This window comes from Nyctereutes procyonoides, unplaced genomic scaffold, assembly GCF_905146905.1.
Source record: "Nyctereutes procyonoides isolate TBG_1078 unplaced genomic scaffold, NYPRO_anot_genome, whole genome shotgun sequence".
NCBI lineage: Eukaryota > Metazoa > Chordata > Mammalia > Carnivora > Canidae > Nyctereutes > Nyctereutes procyonoides.
This window is the reverse complement of record NW_026575030.1, coordinates 21916903-21934095: the sequence shown is the minus strand read 5'-3', so window position 1 is coordinate 21934095 and position 17193 is coordinate 21916903. Positions and strand designations below refer to the sequence as shown.

Genomic DNA, 17193 nt, shown 5'->3' with positions numbered 1-17193 from the left:
GGGATCGAGTCCCACGTCCAGCTCCTCCCTCTGCCTGTGTCTCTGCTTGTGTGTGTGTGTGTGTGTGTGTGTGTGTGTAAATAAATGAGAGACACAGAGAGAGAGAGAGAGCGGCAGAGACACAGGCAGAGGGAGAAGCAGGCTCCATGCAGGGAGCCCGATGCGGGACTGGATCCCGGTACTCCAGGATCACGCCCTGGGCCGAAGGCAGATGCTTAACCACCGAGCCACCCAGGTGCTGGTACTCTTAGCATTATTTCTGTTTTACAGATAAGAAAACTGGAGAGAGAGGTTAAGTAACTTCCCCAAGGTTGTGTATTCACAGCCTGCCACCTAGGAAGCCTGTGATCACGATTACCGGCTTCACAAGATGGAAGTGTGTGGGTTGGCTGGACTGCTAACCTGTAAACAGTCCTGGGGAGGGTAAAGTAGGAAGGGAGAGCCTGAGCAAAGGGCCGAGGTATGAAAGGGCCTGGCATATTTTGAGAATACATGATCTGGGTAGCTGGGGTTTAGGTGTGTGAGAAGAGCTGTAGGAGACAAAACCTAGCAGATGACTTGGGACCAAACTATGAAGATCTCGAGAAACTTGCTAGGAAGCCTGGACTTGATGCAGTGGACGACGAGAACAAAAGTAGGTTTTTTAAGCAGAGTCCCTGTGTTTCATTCTGTACTCTATATTTTATTTATTTGCTTATTTATTTTTTTAGAGAGGGAAAAGGAGAAAGAGAATCTTAAGCAGGGTCGGTCCTCTCCCAGGTCCCACATGGCTCTATCTCACAGCCCTGAGACCATGACCTGAGCTGAAATCAAGTTGGACGCTTAACCAACTGAACCAGCGAGGTGCCCCTCATTCTGCACTTTAGGAAGATAGCTGGAACCCGAGGAAACGGCAGTGTGGACAGGCAGGTCTACTGGAGGGCTGTTGCAGAAGACCTAGCAGTCGATGAAAAAGAGTAAAAAAAAAAGAAGTTTTGGAGTAAGAATATGAAAAGGGTGAAATCATTAAGGGATGAGACCTCAAAGCAATCATCCATAAAGCCTTTATCCAAGTTGATCTTGGACTTCCAAGATCTTGACTTCCAAGTTGGACACCTGATGTATAAAAAAGAAGCCATTACAGCACCCCTCACCCAGTCCCTTCTGAACAGAACTCCAGGCTACCGAGAGCACGGGAGACCCGCACGTGCACAGTAATAAACCACCTTCTGCTTTAACTGTTGTATGGGATGGGTGATGGATTTTTTTTTCATTATTACGTTAAAAAACATATTTTTATCCTTTTTAGTTTCAAGGACACACCAAATGTTCTCTAACCAAAATACTGAGGAGGGGTAGGAAGAGGAATCGGACTAGGAATCCCCATAAGACAGCTACTGTGACACATGAACATTCAGAAGCCTGTACCAAATAGCCAGGGCTGACACATTCTTCTCAAGAACACACACAACTTTTTGCAAAAACAGACAGTGTACTAATAAAGCAAGTCTCATCAGAACTCAAGGAATGGTATCCTAGAGATCAAGGCCTCCAATCACCGTACAATAAAGTTAGAAACCAGGAACAAAAATAATTTTTTAAATGTATACATTTGGAAATTTTAAAACATTTCTATCACAATCAAGTCAAAGGGGGACAAAAGGCCACGTGGAAGAAAAAATACTTAGAACTAGATTGTCATGAAAATACCCAGGGAGTAAGGAGCTACTTCAAAGCCAATCCCGTTGCTGTCTGGGATTGTGTTGCATTCACGTCCTTTGTGTCTTGCAGCTTGCTCTGTGTCCATTTAGAGATGAGCAGAGGTAGGGATATTTTCGAAACGTTTAGAAAACCATGTCTCGTTTGGCGAGAATAAAAACAGAAAGGGTTAAACCTCCGAACCGGAAATCATACCTAAATTTTTAGAAATCGGTTTTCTTATATCTGTTCGTTTTATTGCCAAATTCCCTCAACTAAAAATCATCTAAAATCCCTTGCCTTCCTCTTCTGAACAGAGATTCCCATGAAAAAAGCACAACGGGGATAGAAAAACAAGGCTGACCGTACAGATTCTGGGTTCGTTCAAGGTAGTTCTGAGATGAGTTTAGAACATTTGGTTTGAGTTTCTTTTGGCCATTTTGATTCCTTCTGCATTCTAGATACATGGTTTTGAACCGTGTTTTGTGACTGGTGATGAGGGATTGGGGAAAAAAATGGGGTGGAGTGTTTTCCTTCTGTTGTCAATTGACACCTGGTTTTCTAGACAAGAATTTTGCCCTCACTCTCAGGACACGGGGCCAGAATCTTGGACGTTGACTGGCAAGAAAAAGAAACTGAAGATTTCTTCAAAGCTCAGCTTGCTATTCAGTGCTGGTTGATCTTGCCTAGAACTCTTTCCCATTACCTCGCTGCCCTCCCGTTTTGAAGAAAACAATTGGAATTGTCTCCGGAGGGAAGAAACGGAGTTGCGGGTGGGCCACACTGTGGTGGTTCCTTTCTCCCTCAAGGAGCAAGCGTGACCACCTGCCGCCCTCTGCTGTTCAAATAAAAGCAGATTCCCAAGCCCTGTCTATACCAGCCTTGCCCTCTGGGGTTTACGTCTTCCTGAGAGAGGACGTGTGATTTTATACAACATCATTCCTCAACTACCTTAACCATTTTGATTCTTGTTCTCCCCTCTTTTCCATCTGCCACTCTCCATGGACTCTCAAACTCTTTCTAAGGAAGGAAAACATTAGGTTTCAAGAAATATGTGTAGCTTATGATGAACCCTTCCAGCCCCGGGCTGATATCATGGCTCAGGTCTCTGCACACACAAACAATGATCATTAAACACCGTGGTCAGGGGGCCTAGATTCTAGTCTACTAATTGGATGAGTTAATTTGACTCAACATTAAAATAATAATAATAGTAATAATTTGACTCAACTGCTTGGCCCTCCACTATGTGCAAGATGCAATGTTAAGCAGCATGACAAATGGTGCGTAAAACATGGAAAAAGGATTACTCTCTTAAAGGGTTCATGGGTCTGTCAAGGTGATAGCATGCAGGGAAGATGTCATGATAGACAGAAGCACATGATCAGAGCCATAGGTACCAGCCTCTGGAAGAGCAGAGAGGGGGAAAAGATCACTATTGGCTAACTCTCAGGCTTGGACTGACTCATGAAACTCCAGAGCAAGTCACATTCCAATGGTGGAAAGAAGAAACACTCTAAGTTCATAGCAAGACACTTCATCAACTGTCCTCCTCCAAATTAGAATCCCTCCCATTTATTTATTTATTTAATTCATTTGACAAATACCCATGGAGTCTTCTGTGCCAGGTAGTGTGCTAGGCTCCAAGGCAATTAGAGTGAACAAGGTTCTTGCCCACATGGGCCTTATAGTCCACAGGGAGACTTAGACAAATGCATGGGCTGTTCCACTACGGTGTTAGAAGGCTGTCATGACGCCCTTCCAGTCCATACTCCAACTTGAGTCAAAGTAGAAAGGAAAAATGAGGGAGGAATCTTCCATGGGTGTAATCCAGAGTCAAAGTCAGAAAAAGCGTTAGCATGGATTTCAGCCAGGCTCTCGGTCCTTGCTAGAGGAGTTGAAAGGGGAGGGTTAGGTAGAAATAGGATGCAGAGAAGGTTGGGGAGCAAAGGTAAGTAGGGAGGCCTTTGGCATCAATGACGAAGTGTCACAGTGCTTTTCCAAGACCTTGCCTGTGCCCGGAATGCGATGGCGCGGAAGGAGTACTGTGTGACCTTGCACGTACTTCCCTGTCTCATCTGGAAATGGGAACAAATAACACCTGCTTGGCACATGCTCCCAGAGTTTGGGATGAGCAAATGAAGGAGTTTGTGAGTGGTTTCTGCCAACTAGATAATGTTACACGAATCACTGGTGTTATTACCATTATCGGCAACGCTTGGGCCAGGCCAGAGGCAGAGGGATGAAGACTGATGCCTTCCACGGCCCCTTCCAGACAGAGAGCCTGCAAGGAAGGCTTGTTGGCAACCTTTCTCTCCAACTTCCCACTAAGTCTACATCCAAACTAGGAAGAGCTGCTTTTTTTTTTTCATTTTTTAAAAGATTTTATTTATTTATTTGAGAGAGAGCACGAGCGGGGGACAAGGGAGAGGCAGAGGCAGAGGGAGAAGCAGACTTCCTGCTGAGCGGGAGTCTGATGCGGGGTCCACCCCAGGACCCTGGGATCATGACCTGAGCCGAAGGCAGACACTCAACTGACTGAGCCTCCCAGCGCCCAGATTTGCATTTTAGACAATGTGCCTGTTTAATAATATCCTGAATGCAGTTGGGAGTGATGAGAAAGAGGAAAAAGGCAAGAAATTCCCTATACAGCAGTTTGGGGTGCTGTTCTATGGAAGTACTACCACAGTGCGGATTTATGAAACCCCACTTAAAATGTTCACATAGAAACGTGCCATTTGTCTCTTCCATGTGTCATTTGTCTCCTCCCTGTCACTCCTGCTGTGTAATCACTGTCTTACTCCCTTGTGGATTCCCATCAGGATGGAACACACAGGCCACTGGACGAAGCTGGCAGCGTTCCCAAATCATTTCTACCCTAAAGTCCTAACAGGGGCGTTGGGATGAGCCAGAAGGCAGGGCTCCGTGTCTGTGGAGGGCTGGTCGTTAACATCAGCCAGGCACCATCCTGGACGCGTGCAGAGGTCACTGAATTCCATCTCCGCCCCCCCCCCAGGGGTTCAGCCCAAAGAGAGCGGTGGGCATGTCAGCCTTGCTCACTGTTGACCACAGCCAACGGGCAGCTCAATAAATCTTCAAACAAATGAGCCCTTGGGTCCAACGAGCTTTCACGTGGGCACGATTATCCCCAATTTACAGCTAAAACTGAGGCCTAAGCTGCTTAAGAAAGTTGTCCAAGGCAAGAGAGCCTGTCTGGCTTGGGGCCTGGACCAATGTGCTCTGTCTGCTGCTGAAGCTTACATTCCCTCCCATGTGGAAGGCCCCTGAGAGCCTCCTTTCTCCCAGGCAATGGATTTTATTGTTTTTTTTTTTTTCATCATTTTCCCAAAAGTTTGCTTTCCCTCTGTGTTTGAAAGCAGGTTCTGGGGATCCCTGGGTGGCGCAGCGGTTTAGCGCCTGCCTTTGGCCCAGGGCACGATCCTGGAGACGCAGGATCGAATCCCGTGTCGGGCTCCCGGTGCATGGAGCTTGCTTCTCCCTCTGCCTATGTCTCTGCCCCTCTCTCTCTCTCTCTCTCTCTCTCTCTGACAATCATAAATAAATAAAAATAAAAAATAAAAAAAAAAAAAGAAAGCAGGTTCTGGTCGAATATTATTAGTAATATGCCCCGGGGTAATTATTTTATAGCTTGTCCAGACCTAGTTCCAGATTCTACTTATGAGCCATTCCCAATTCTTGGAAGAACTGGAATGAGGACAAAGATCAAATATTCATCCAACAGACCAGCATGTATTAAATGCCCATTTCACAGCAGAAGCCAGGCTAGAGGTCTGAGGTACAAGAAGGGTAATGTGCTCCTGTCCTTGAGGAACCTACAGTCTAGGAGCTCCGACTGTGCCCTTTTTCCCTTTATTTATTTTTTTTAAGATTTTATTTATTCACGAAAGGCACAGAGAGAGAGGCAGAGACACAGGCAGAGGGAAAAGCAGACTCTATGCAGGGAGCCCGATGCGGGATTCGATCCCAGGTCTCCAGGATCACTCCCTGGGCCAAAAGTAGATGCCACCCAGGTGTCCCACCTTTTTTTCCTTTAAAAAACATTACAAAAGTGAAACACACTGACTGCAGGATTTTTGGAACTCCCAGGTAAGAAGAAAAAGAAAAAAAAAATCTCTCAAAATTCAGACATTTTATAAATCCTCAGGGTAGGGCCTCCATTCTGGCGTCTATCTTGCAAAATCTTGCAGCGGCCTGGAGGAGGTAACAATGTTTTCTGAACGGGGGAATAGCCGCCCTTGATCTCATCACCCTGTGATAAGCACTGATAACATTTAGAAAATCTTCTTTATCTCCTTTTCTTTGACTGTGAGCTGATGGTCCAGATGTCCTTCTCTCGGCCTCGCCTAAGCCTGGCGGAGACCTTTGTGGCCTCCCCGGCACTGCCACGAGTGACGTGCTGCTGCCTACCATGTTCCCTGACTGTCCCCCTGCCACAGCCCTGGGCTTCCTCACCTAGAGGGGGGGGGGGTCTTTAGGTGTAGGAAAAGCAGCCTCTACCAGATGCCCCCACTTACCTCCACCCCACCCCAGAGGAGGCTCAGGGGCAGGGAGTTGGTTTCCCGGAGGCCAGTTCCCTTGGATAGAGGGCGCTCTCAGCAGCTGCCCTCCAACCAGGGCGGCCTGTTGATTCACTGCAAGCAGCTTTCAAAAATCCTCACGCCCGGCCCCCCACCTCACACCAACTAGAAGAATCTTTAGGCCTGAGGTCCAGGCATCGGTCTTTTGATGTTTTTAAAGCTGCCCAGGTTAAAGATTGAGAACCACTGATTTTAAGGAAGGCCGGGCAGTGGTGCACATGACCTTTGAGACTAGCAGAGGGCCCCGTAGCGCTCAGTCTCAAGACACGCAGCCCCAAGAGTTGGCATTGCAGATTTGCGCAGCTCGCCTCGTGGGAACCCGGAGTGGTATATGTGGGCAATTGGTTCGCCAAGGAGAATCCTAAGGGGGAAGACAGCATCTTGCTCCAAAGGGCTCACGTGGATCCTGCGTAAGGGAAGCAGCAGCAGAAACTGTGTTCACACAGGACATGAGTGGCTACAGGGAGATGAGTAGGAAGGCCGCAATGGGCCATTTGGGAGGCACGTGAGCTGTCTGGCTTCGTTATGGAGCAGAGAAGAATTTGACAACAGAAACTTAGAGAAAAGCCCCTGTAACAATAGGCTGCTTAGTGGAAGGGAAAGGACTAGAATTAGATCAGCTTTCTTTTTTTTTTTTTCTTGTAAACTTATTCTTTATTGGAGTTCAATTTGCCGACATACAGAATAACACCCAGTGCTCATCCCATCAAGTGCCCCCCTCAGTGCCCGTCACCCAGTCACCCCCACCCCCCGCCCACCTCCCCTTCCCCCACCCCTAGTTCGTTTCCCAGAGTTAGGAGTCTCTCATGTTCTGTCTCCCTTTCTGATATTTCCCACTCATTTTTTTCTCCTTTCCCCTTTATTCCCTTTCACTATTTTTTATATTCCCCAAATGAATGAGACCCTATAATGTTTGTCCTTCTCTGATTGAATTACTTCACTCAGCATAATACCCTCCAGGTCCCTCCACGTCGAAGCAAATGGTGGGTATTTGTCGTTTCTAATGGCTGAGGAATATTCCATTGTATACATAGACCACAGCTTCTCTATCCATCATCTCTCCATGGACACTGAGGCTCCTTCCACAGTTTGGCTACTGTGGACATTGCTGCTATAAACATCGGGGTGCAGGTGTCCCGGCGTTTCATTGCATCTGTGTCTTTGGGGTAAATCCCCAACAGTGCAATTGCTGGGTCGTAGGGCAGTAGATCACCTTTCTTTACTTAAGTGGTCACTGAACGCTTGTTATCCGTCAAGCATTGTGCCAAGCACTTGACATATATTTCTCACTCGATCTCTGCAATAACACTTTGCAACAGGTATTATTTATCCCCATTTTATAGGGAAGGAAAATGATATAATAGATCGTAAGTGATCATCATACGAAACAAAGGAGGTGAGCCTCAGACTTTCTGACTCCAAAATCCATGTTTTGTTCACCCCACCAAGGGTGAACCTGCACTCGTGTGATTAGCGATAAAACAAAAGATGAGAGAAAAATCAAGAAGGGGTGACATTTGGGCATGGCTAGTTGGCCAGAAGTCCACCTTCCGTGACAAGCCATGGGGACATGAGGTGGCCTTTACAGTGTGTGTAAAGAGCCCCTGCGGTGCCTCTGCCAACCAGTCATGCGACTGACGCTTAGTTGGCCTGAGTCTGTCTCACCTAAGCAGCCGAAAGGACTAGACCCCCTAGATCAGTGCTTTTCAAGTTGCCCCATGGAGGCTTGGGCGACAGGAGGCCACGCTGGGGGGAGGATGGACGGGAGGACCTTCCCCACCAGACAAGCCCGCGTGTAGCTGCTTGAAGGGAACATTCCCCTCCTGGGAGGGAGGGGGCTACATGTGGAAGGAAACCATTGGGTTAGAGGTCATTGGTTAATGTCAACGGCCCTTCCGGTTTGGCCCACATCAGGTGCTCTGTTTTTGAAAATCCGTGATGCCGGGAAGAATCGGCACCAATGCCTGGCTCGAGTGCTTGTGGAAGGAGGCCAGGGCCTTTACACATCTGACCTGGAGGAAGAGCTGCTGAGGAAGGGAAATGCGAGAGGGAAAGGCCAGCTGCAGCCAGCAGAGCTTGCAGCCGTGATACACCTGCCTGGGGCCCTGGGCTGCCCAGAGGAACGTGCAGAACCAGCGTAGAGAGGAAGGCTGAGCAGGTGCCCTGGGGTCGTGACTGCCACAGGGACACGGTCACAAACAATAAAGGCTGGACTCCAGGCTCCATCTCCCTAAACTGTACTTCCTTTTTACTCACTAGGGTAAAAAAAACAAACAAAAAAAAAAAAAAAAAACACACCTCCTGTTCTCTTTTACTAGTTTAGGATTTAAGCAATTTTCTGTTTCTTTGTGTCTTTCAGATCTTAAATCCAAATTTCATCCAAGAAGGTGAGTTAAAAAGTAGGATTGACAACATGGGGATTGGCTAAATAAATTGTGGCAAGTCCATCAGTGAGGAAGAGGCCGTACACAATGGTGAGGTAGTTCCGCGCTATGGACAAGGAAAGGTGTTTAGGATACACTGCTGGGGTGGAAAAGACCACAACTTGCAACATGTATGATTTGTGGAAGAAAATGTGTGTGGATTAAAGCCGAAAGTGTGTGGATTAGACCAAAATGTTCACAGTAGGAACCTCTGTACCAGGACATCATGGAGCTTTTCCTTCCTTTATCTGTATTTCCTGATTTTCTACGATAAACATTTACTATTTGTAAGATACTTTTTTTTAATTTTTATTTATTTATGATAGTCACAGAGAGAGAGAGAGAGAGAGAGAGAGAGAGAGAGAGAGGCAGAGACATAGGCAGAGGGAGAAGCAGGCTCCAGGCACCGGGAGCCCGATGTGGGATTCGATCCCGGGTCTCCAGGATCGCGCCCTGGGCCAAAGGTAGGCGCCAAACCGCTGCGCCACCCGGGGATCCCTGTAAGATACTTCTTAATGGGACAGGGATGGTCCAACAGTATTAAGCTGAAGGTTATTTGAATCATCACACATGGGGTGGGGGGATGAGAAGGTTGTGTTGCAAAATGACTATTTGTTCTGTTTGTTCTAAATGTTGATTTACGTCGCTTTGACCACAGTGGCCCCGGAGTTCCTTGTACCCTTGGTGGATGTGACCTGCTTGCTCGGGGACACAGTGACGTTGCAGTGCAAAGTCTGTGGACGGCCAAAGCCCACCATCACCTGGAAGGGGCCAGACCAGAACATCCTTGACACTGACAACAGTTCGGCCACATACACAGTCTCCTCCTGGTAAGTGGATCGCCCCACGTGGACACCCCCAGCACCTTGGGGCAGCTGCTGTTCGGGTTACCTAGCCTCTGCGGGAGGACAGCTGCTTTGGAGCTTATTCTGGCACAAATACTTGGCCTTGGCTAGGAGAGAAATTGAGTCAAAAACCACGGGCGGGGATCCCTGGGTGGCGCAGCGGTTTAGTGCCTGCCTTTGGCCCAGGGCGTGATCCTAGAGACCTGGGATCGAGTCCCACATCGGGCTTCTGCATGGAGTCTGCTTCCCCCTCTGTCTGTGTCTCTGCCTCTCTCTCTCTCTCTCTCTATGTCTCTCATGAATAAATTTTAAAAAATCTTAAAAAATTAAAAAAAAAAAGAAAACATGGGCAGCTCATGAAAGCGTGCTCTTGAGATAGTGCTCTCACACAGCCGTGCATCGGGGCTGGGAGCTGTGGGCACGGCCCCCACCACTCACTGCAGCCTGCCACTGAGCTGTCAGACAGCTGGGTGATGCGCAGCACAGGGTCACACGCTGCTCAGCATCACACAGACACACCTGAACCTACACGAATAGTTTGGAAAGACTGTATTCTAGACCCACATTCAACAAATAGAGACATAAACCTTTATATCTCAGGTCAAGCATAAACCATACCATCAAAGAGCTTTGACAGTCACTGACTTACATTCACCTGATTGGTTGATCTTTCCCGAAGGATCCCCAATGTCAGCAGTAGAGGCAAAGACTCCAGACCTATGGATGGGATGTGGGTCTCACATCCCAATATCCTGCTCCCTTTGTGTCCCTCAGGGGTCCTATGAAACAGTGATCTATTTAATTCCTCCATTAGCCTAAGAACAATTTCCATAGAAGAAGGGGGAAAAAAAAAGACTCGCTCCAAAATATGCAATGTTAAACACAAAATCCAGCCATAAACATGCTTCTACACAGAAAGGCTGTTTTTGTAAAAAACAAAACAAAAACAACTTGATTGCCTCCGAATCATTCTGTTATTATTTATTGCACCGAGGGTGAACTTTATGGCGTACTGCTGTTTACAGTGCACAAGCAGTAGCAAGCCCTAAGTGCTTAAGCATTTATCAAAGAATCATCTAGAATCAAACTCCCATCCATTAACTTAATTTTTGTTCATATGGGGACACCTGAATGGCTCAGCGGTTAAGCATCTGCCTTCTGGCTCAGGGTGTGATGCTGGAGTCCTGGGATCGAGTCCCACGTCAGGCTCCCTGCATGGAGCCTGCTTCTCCCTCTGCCTGTGTCTCTGCCTCTGTGTGTCTCTCATGAATAAATAAATAAAATCTTTAAAAAAATTTTTTGTTCATATGAAATGGTATGCCCAGCAAAGATGGCCAGGGATGTCCAGGTCCTAAGATCAGCAGACCCCTGGAACTTGGTGTGAGAGTCAGTGCTTGGTGAGGATCCAGAAGGCAGCAGGCTGTGGGGAGGGAGTGGGGTTGACCATAATTGCTGCATTTCACCCTTTCTGAGCAGTGTTTCCCTTGTGATATCCTGGACCCCCTATTGGGACTACTGGGGAAGTTAGCATTTAGTGGTGAAATGTGTCCTTTCCTTAATTCACTTAATTGTTTTGAGGGTCCCATAGTAGAGTTTGAAATACTTAAACATCTTCATTCTTAGTCATTCCATTTTCTTTTCTTTTTTTTTTTAAGATTTATTCATCCACTTTAGAAAGAAAAAGAGCATGGGTGAGGGCAGAGGGAGGAGGAGAGAAAATCCTAAGTAAATTCTGTGCAGAGCACGGAGCCCAACATGGGGCTTAATCCCAGGACCCCAAGGTCACAACCTGAGCCGAAACCAAGTCAGATGCTTAACCGACTGCACCACCCAGATAACCCTCCATTTTCTTTTCTTTTTTTTTAAAGATTTATTTATTCATGACACACACACACACACACACACACACAGAGGTAGAGAACAGGCAGAGGGAGAAGCAGGCTCCACACAGGGAGCCCGATGTGGGGCTCGATCCCAGGACCCCAGGATCATGCTCTGGGCTCAAGGCAGGAGCTAAACCGCTGAGCCCCCCGGGCGTCCCACCCCTCCATTTTCTTGTACCATTTGTTACTGATGTGTGAGGCTGAGAATATTTTAGGACAAAGTTGCTAGTGGTAATAAAACCAGTAATATCGTGTCAGACTTTATAGATTTCAAACCATTTTCTGATTCTTCTCTCATTGCATTCCTTTTCTATCCCTGTACCCTATATACAACAAACATGGGAGATGAGGGTGGCAAGAATTTGCCCCCACAAAGAAATGGGAGCATAGAAAGACAAGGGGATCCCCCAAGGTGTGTTGGGCAAGTCAGAGCCGGAGAATACTTTGGGCCTGAGGATTCAGCTCAGCGCACCGTGTGTCCACTCTATGGGATTTTACCCAGCAGTCAATGGTCTCATTCCTGGAGTCTGAAGAGCATCCTTTGGATATCTCTAGTGATTCGGGAGAAATCACCCTGAAGATCTGCAATCTGATGCCCCAAGACAGTGGGATTTATACCTGCATAGCAACAAATGACCACGGCACCACGTCTACATCTGCTACGGTTAAAGTGCAAGGTACAGGCTCTTTGCTAGTCTAATGCTTTTTAGACTTTTAAAATATTTTTTTATTATGGTAAAATACTTGTGAAATTTAGCATCTTAACCAATATTAAGTATACATCCTGTAGTGTTGAGTGCATTCGTATTGTTGTATGACCAATCCCTGGAACTCTTCTCTTGCAAAACTAAATCCCATATCCATTCAATAACAGCTCCCGTTCCCTTTCCCCACTGTCCCTGGCAGCCACCCACCTTTCTATTTCCTGTTTCTATGAATTTGTGTTAATCAAACATTTTAAGTGGACGTTACAAGGGCTCCCTGGGACCTGGGGAACAAAAGGTCCATTGTGAAATCCCAAAGTAAAGGTCCAGCAAAGGCAAAGAGAAGGAATCTTCGCTGAGAGCTTCCTGCGGCCCCCCATGCCTTCCTGCATGGCTCCCCAGCCAAGCTTTACGTCCAGCGTGCAGTCTTTAGCCCAAGGAAGAACTCCTAGCCCCCAGGTGTATCTGCCGGGCCTCTCCAGGGCCTGGGGAAAGGTACGCCCCTTGGTGAAGAAGGCCAGAGAAAAAATTTGAGACACGGGGAGGGTATGGTTTCCTAGGTAATGTGCAACCTTGGTGTAAAATGCCACGACCTGCAGGAATAGCACTTGACCATAATTTCTGTCCCGAAGGTGTCCCAGCGGCCCCTAACCGCCCCATTGCCCAGGAGAGAAGCTGCACCTCCGTGATCCTCCGCTGGCTGCCTCCCTCCAGCACGGGCAACTGCACAATTTCTGGTTACACCGTGGAGTACAGAGAGGAAGGTGCGCTGGCTTCCCCCACTCTTCTTTTTTTTCTTCTCTTTCTCAAAAGGAGGCCCTTCAGAGTCCTAAACTACTTGCTTCCATGCCCTCCATCCTATTCCTTCCTGTGTCTTCCAACTGAGTGTAAAGACCTCCGTGCCAGACTACAGCCTCCTTCTGATCTGTAGCTTCAAGCAGGCGTTTTTGCCAAAGTGATAATGACATGTGGCAGGCCTCCTGCCTGCCTCTGCGTGCATTTCTGTCCTTAATAAGCCCCATCACCCAGACAAATGGGGCAATCAGGCCCATTTTACAGATGAGGAAGCTAAGGCCTAAAGAAAGTTAAGGAACATGAGACAGGAGTTCCTAAGAGGCAGGGTGGGCATTAGACCCAGGTGTCAACTTCACTGGCTCGTGATCCTTCCCGCGGAGTGGTAACTAGGGTAGCACGAGCAGGGCTTTACCTCCCACCCCCAGATGAAATTTAGAGATCACATATATTAATATAGATCTCATATATATTTTGTGTGACCTCTAAATTTTATATACATACGCGCGTATAATGATTCTTAAAAACCGTTCGTTTTTGTAAATTCGTTATGTTTACCTGCTAAGGGTGCACACCTTCATCGGCAGTTAGAAGCACCCAAACCTGTGGCCTATTAGCAAGAATCGTTACACGAGAGGCTGCCGGTGACTCTGGTTGTTAACAGCACGTCCCTGAACCACATGGGGAATTACGCAGCTGAATTTCCAGCAATTGTTGGTGCCCAGAACCCAAATCACTTGTTTTACTCGCCACTACTCAGAGTATTTCAACTCTTCTTTCGTCTACGCAACAAAGCTGATGGTTTCTGCATCTTTGTGAAGCTGCTGCGCTCTTGGGTCTCCCCATCTTGGCCCAGAAGGGGTCGCGCTGAGCCAGGGGACACGTCTGCAAAGCTAGTACTCTGCAGCTGGCTCAGCTCTCAGCCCATCATGCCACTTGGCTTGAGGAAAATCATCTCATCTTTCTGAGCCTCAGTTTCCCATGGTCCCAACCCCGCGGGATTCTGCTAGTGAAGGTGAAAGGAGAGGGTTACGCAGCCGCCTTACACGGTGTGGTTCACGTGTGGAGTGCTGGGGCCTGGCCGGCTCCCCTCTGTTTCCACTTCCAAATGCGTATTTTATTTCATCTTGTTATTTATAACACATTTGTATGCCTTGTTAAAAAGTGGCCGCGTCCTTCGGTAAGTCCTGCACGATCTCGGCCTTCTCGCCCCCTCTGCGGCCCCCCCACTGCGTCAGCGCCCCGCGGGGAACAGCCTGGCCGCGGGGCCGCAGGTGACCCAGGCAGCAAGCACAACTGTTCCTTGAATGCAGTGCGTCGACGTCCCTTTATTTGCTTGCCGAAGGCCTCTGCAACGATGTCCCCCTGGCTTTTTCTCTTTCCCGCTCCTCGGAAATCGCGCACTAGGTTCCCAGGCCTGGCAGCAGTCGGTGGCTTCGACCTTGGACACCTACCTGGTCATCGAGGACCTCAGCCCCGGGAGCCCCTATCAGTTCAGAGTCAGCGCCAGTAACCCCTGGGGGATCAGCCTTCCCAGCGAGCCCTCGGAGTTCGTGCGACTCCCGGAGTACGGTGAGTCCCCGGGATGGGGTTCCCCGGGGCACGGAGGTGGGCACCTGGCCAGGTGGGGCCACCTGGATGGGCCGGCCGCTCAGCCAAGTAAGAGGCTTGAGGGACTCAAGTCAGCGTCAGTTGCAGACACCTGCTGAAAAGTCTGGTTTTTCACCCGGAGCAAAAGTGAGGTCCCCACCCCCACCCCGGTCCTGCAACCGTGTCTACGCTGGGCCTGCCAGGGTCCCTGAGCACCTGAGTACGTCTCCAGGGACAGAGAGGGGCTGGCAGGAGTCAGGAGTCACCTGGATGCTATCTGCCCCCTTTCCTAGGTGGGAACACCCAACGTCCCCTCCCCTGGGAACCCCTTCCTGGCAGGAGTGAGCCTCGCAGCATCTCAGACAGCCCCATTCACCACTTAAACTGGGGAGACAAAAGCAACCCAGTTGAAAGATCTGAATCAAAATGAGTATTTGATAGTTTCCCCATACCCAGCCTTCCCAGAATGTCTTTCTTCAAGGTGGATATGTTTTTTGTTTTGTTTTTTAGATTTTTTTTTTGTTGTTGTTGTTGTTTATTTGAGAGAGGGAGAGCATGCATGTGAGTGGGGAGAGGGGCAGAGGGATAAGGAGAAATAGGCTCTTCTCTGAGCAGGGAGCCTGACACCCGGGGCCCCATCCCAGGCCCCTGGGATCATGACCTGAGTCAAAGGCCGACTTTTAACCAACGAAACCACCCAGGCGCTCCTCAGGATGAGTACATTTTTATGTAGACATGTCAGATAATTTAGATACACCTACAACTAGCTAGGGTGAGTATTTTACAAATCCCACCTGTTCACTGTCTCAGCAAGCCACCTTGGTCCCAAGAACATTTTGGTTTTTTTACTTATTCATGAGAGAGAGGGGCAGAGACACAGGCAGAGGGAGAAGCAGGCTCCACGCAGGGAGCCCGACATGGGACTCGATCCTGGGTCCCCAGGATCACGCCCTGGGCTGCAGGCGGCACTAACCCGGGGCCGCCCATCCAAGAACATTTTGGAAGAGCACACTTGTCAGCCTGAAGAAATCCCCAAGTAGTTTGGGGTTCCGTGCTGGCACGAGGGGATGGCCCGTGTGTGTCGGGGTGGAGGAGGTCACTGCCCTGGAGAGACCACAAGCCTGTGTGTTTCTGGGCTAAGGGGATCCCAGGGTGTCCAGGGCGGCCTCACAAGCCTTCTAGGGCCTTCAGCTACCGCCCAGCCCCTGTCCCCTACCTGGGTCTGGGAGGGGCTGTCCCCAGGGGCTCAGCTCCCTCCCAGCGGCTTTGCTCCCTTGGACCCATGACTCGCTGGGAACCCTGGGCCCTGGGTCTCTGTTTCATCAGAACTCCACAGACACAGGCACCTGAGCGTGAGCCTGGCTGTGCTCTGGGTGGCCTGAGGGTGTCCGGGTCGGAAGAGCCCTGGGTCCTTGCCTCCCAAGCCGCTGACTAAATCCTGCCCTGTTTTGCACCTTGTGAGACTTGGTCCCCAGGACAGCACAAATACGTCTTGGTGTGCGTGCTTGTGTGTGTGTGCATGTGTGTGAAGTGAGCACATCATACAAGGTATTGCTGCCACACGTTGTGCTCAGGCCTGTATTTGGGGCTAAGCTAAATCATTCAGAGCGCCAGGAGCCCTCACTGACACAGCAGAGTGACCATGACCGTGGTTAGGAGGTTCTGAGCACATTCTCCTTCCCCGCTCTGGGCCTGTAACTCGTCCCGTAACCTCTGCTGCGTGCCCCCTCAGCCCTGATTCTCACTGGCTTTTCTAGACCTTCCATGCGTTTTTCTTTCTCTTAATTTTTTCTATCAAATTTCTATTTTAAAATACCCAGAGGTTACATCTCTAATTGTCCCAAGTTTTCTTTTGTTTCTGTAGATGGCACAGGGGTGGGGGGCTTGAGGGGGTTGCTGACTCTGTCCTGGCAGCTCCCCCTTTGATGATATTTTTTTAAATCACATTTCAGAGAATCCTGGCGTTTTCCCATTGAGTTAGACTCCGTATTTGGTCACGAGAATTGCTTTGGGGCCATGCAGGAGCTTTTCTGTTGACCTTTTCTTTATTCTTGTATGACTTCCTCAGTATAAATGGATTCTCTCTCTTCCAAAGATGCTGCTGCTGATGGTGCCACCATTTCTTGGAAGGAAAATTTTGATTCAGCTTATACTGAGCTGAATGAAATTGGAAGGTAATGACCTTGTTTTCACTTCCTTCGTTAGTGAGCACTTAACATCATCACATCAGAATAATGACTTGCTTTTAGTGTTGTTTTCCTTACTAAGTGTATTCTTGCTAGAGTAAGAAAAAATTAGAACATTTGTGTGTATTTTTATTGCTCTTTTTTTTTTACACTAAGTCAGAGGATTCACTCATTAACTGTCAGCCTTTCTTCTCTTCTAATATAAGAATTTAAGTCCCAGACTTCTCTTCAAAGTATTATTTTAGCAACGGCTCCTGAGTTGTGATACGTGGCACTTTCATTATCATTTAGGTCAACTGTGATTTTTCTTTGACCTAATTGTAATAGAAGTATTTTAAAATCTCCAACTGTGAGGTTTTTACAAATTATCTTCTTGTTACTAATTTCTAACTTAATCACGTTGTAGTTGAGGAACTTGATCTATATGATGCTGACCCTTTGACTTTTGTTGGGACTTGCTTTATTTGCAGTACGTGGTCAGTTTTTCATTAGAAG

General features: G+C 48.2%; 1 protein-coding gene across 8 annotated transcripts in view; it reads left to right on the top strand.

Moving 5' to 3' along the window:
• KALRN (kalirin RhoGEF kinase) overlaps positions 1 to 17193 on the top strand; it is a 656901-nt gene that overhangs the window by 625542 nt on the left and 14166 nt on the right. For 7 of the 8 annotated variants that reach the window (XM_055315808.1, XM_055315809.1, XM_055315792.1 and 4 more), the window contains 6 exons: positions 8635 to 8662; positions 9357 to 9528; positions 11982 to 12103; positions 12763 to 12894; positions 14330 to 14494; positions 16608 to 16686. In XM_055315808.1, coding sequence (XP_055171783.1) covers positions 8635 to 8662; positions 9357 to 9528; positions 11982 to 12103; positions 12763 to 12894; positions 14330 to 14494; positions 16608 to 16686 — 698 coding nt within the window. Of the gene's footprint in view, positions 1 to 2267; positions 2472 to 8634; positions 8663 to 9356; positions 9529 to 11981; positions 12104 to 12762; positions 12895 to 14329; positions 14495 to 16607; positions 16687 to 17193 lie in introns of those variants that run through there. The other variant, XM_055315797.1, reaches the window with a different exon arrangement.